The sequence below is a fragment of the Vollenhovia emeryi genome, unplaced genomic scaffold, assembly GCF_000949405.1.
Source record: "Vollenhovia emeryi isolate VEMERY1.0 unplaced genomic scaffold, V.emery_V1.0 DF945860.1, whole genome shotgun sequence".
In the NCBI taxonomy this organism is placed as follows: domain Eukaryota; kingdom Metazoa; phylum Arthropoda; class Insecta; order Hymenoptera; family Formicidae; genus Vollenhovia; species Vollenhovia emeryi.
In genome coordinates, this window is record NW_011960506.1 from 1 (window position 1) to 2056 (window position 2056).

Here is a 2056-nt window from a genome sequence, read left to right on the forward strand (position 1 = left end):
TTCTAAATTGGTCAGGCCACACGATATAGATTTGGAAGAAGTTCGTTCTGATGCGCTACCCGCAATCACCCAACCCAATCGCGTCTTTTGTAAATATAGATCATGAGCATTATGTGATAAGTTAATTTGACCTACGGAGAATAACGACAAGGTCGATCCGGAACCGATTAAAAGGTCGACTGGACATGGTAAATGGAAATCCGGATCCGCCAACTTGATGTTCGCGGGTATTGTTATGGTGTCTCGCGGAAAGATATCGGATGGTATCAACTCCGCGATAGCCGGAATAGACAGACATGTCAATTGTTTACGAAAACTGCCGCGCATTGACTGTATTGTTATTTGTACCATACTCTTCGATTCAGTGCTCATGGTATTAATCGCACTGATCGGACATGGGTGCGCGATTGCGGGCACACCTAAACGTTTTACTAAGGATTCGGATATGAAGTTCGCGGATGCACACGTATCTAACAGGGCACGACATCGAATGAGTTCGTTCTTATTGTCGTGGACGTATATCAACGCGCTCGTTAATAATTGCGAAGTAACGTTATGCGATATCGCGGCTAGACTTGTAGTTTTTTGCGTGGCCTGATCGGATAGTCATTGGGAAGTGGTAGTCGCGGATTGCGCCGTCTCAGATTTGTCGACGGACTTGTAATTGTCGAGGTGCAATAACGTATTGTGACGTTTTTGGCATATCGAGCACCTCGAGAATTTACAAGGCCTGTCTCTATGAGAACGCACACAGTTGTAGCAAACCTTCGCTGATCTTACTAATTCAATGCGTTTAGGGACCGGCAGCTGCTTGAATTTGTCGCATACGAATAGCGGATGTCGTTTGGCCTTGCATGCAACGCAGTTTCGCGATGTGTTCAAAACGAACGCCTGGTTTGAGGACCTCAGTTTCTTTTTAGCAGGGGTATCGTTCTTAGACCTTTCCGTCTCGAAAGATCTCGATCGATCCCGCTTTGATACGCAAACCGCGGTTTTATACAGAAACTCGTAGAGTTGATCGACCTTCGGGAATTCATCTCTTTCGAGACTCGCTTCCCATTTTTCTACCGTGGTCCTTGGCAATTTACTTTCCAAAATATGGACAATCATTTCATGTCCGACTGAGACTCCCAGTACGCTTAAGGAAGCAAGATGCTGTTGAGCATCGTCGGCGAGTTTCGATAAGCCGTTTGTGGTCTCCCTTTCTAACGTCGGCATGTTAATGATCGACGAGAGATGCCGAGAAATTAGAACTCGCTTTACTTCATATGCGCGTTCCAGTAATTCCCACGCTTTCGAGTAGGTTGTTCCGTCGATTGTGAAAATCTTAATTTTATTCGCGGCTTCCCCGGTTAACGCCGATTTTAAGTACTGTAATTTGTCAATGTCGGATAAATCCGACCGCGACCCGATCATATCATGGAACGAGTTTTTAAAGGACAGCCAATTTTCGAATTTACCCTCGAACGTCGGTAACGGTGCTTCGGGTAATTTAATACGTCGTTTCGGCACTGATTCGATTCCGTCGGCACGATTTTCGCCGTTTGACGCGCTAGAACCATTGCTCGATACGCTCGCCGGGTTGAGAATATTGTCAACCTTACCCGCGAGTGCGTAAAACCGATCCCGAATTTGCGTGAATTCGTTTCGGTGTTGTTCGTTGGCATCTAATACTTCGAGCTCGTCATTGTATTCTTCGAACGCGCGATGCAATTCTGTGAGACGTGCTATTCGTAATTTTAACGTTGCCCGGTCTAATTTGCCCTTTTCGACTAGATTCGCTAGGTTAGTAATTTGCGACTTTAAAGACGTTCGCCTTTGTACCAGCAACTTAACTCTATCGGCCATCGTTATACGATTTGAACCCGAATTGAGACCAAGCCTACTCTATCGTTTCGATCGTGAATGAATACTGGTCTTTAGCTTGTCGTTGATATGATCCTGTGCCGGCGCGTGGAAGATTCCCGGCCTGTCTTCTCCTTTCTCGACTGGATGTAGCGTGTGCTGTCTCTCCTTGCGTGTGCCAGGTTCGCGAACCTCACAGGAGGCACCAAAA

At 46.3% G+C, this 2056-nt stretch overlaps 1 protein-coding gene across 1 annotated transcript; it reads right to left on the reverse strand.

Moving 5' to 3' along the window:
* Positions 1-606: 606 nt before the first annotated feature.
* LOC105560603 lies at positions 607-1848 on the reverse strand. Its single transcript, XM_012009852.1, has one exon. The coding sequence runs from the start codon at positions 1846-1848 to the stop codon at positions 607-609; it is 1242 nt and encodes a 413-aa protein (XP_011865242.1).
* Positions 1849-2056: the final 208 nt, after the last annotated feature.

What these genes read in the sequence shown, in the direction of transcription:
- LOC105560603 (XM_012009852.1), bottom strand. Translation starts at nt 1,848, where the DNA reads ATGGCCGATAGAGTTAAGTTGCTGGTACAAAGGCGAACGTCTTTAAAG.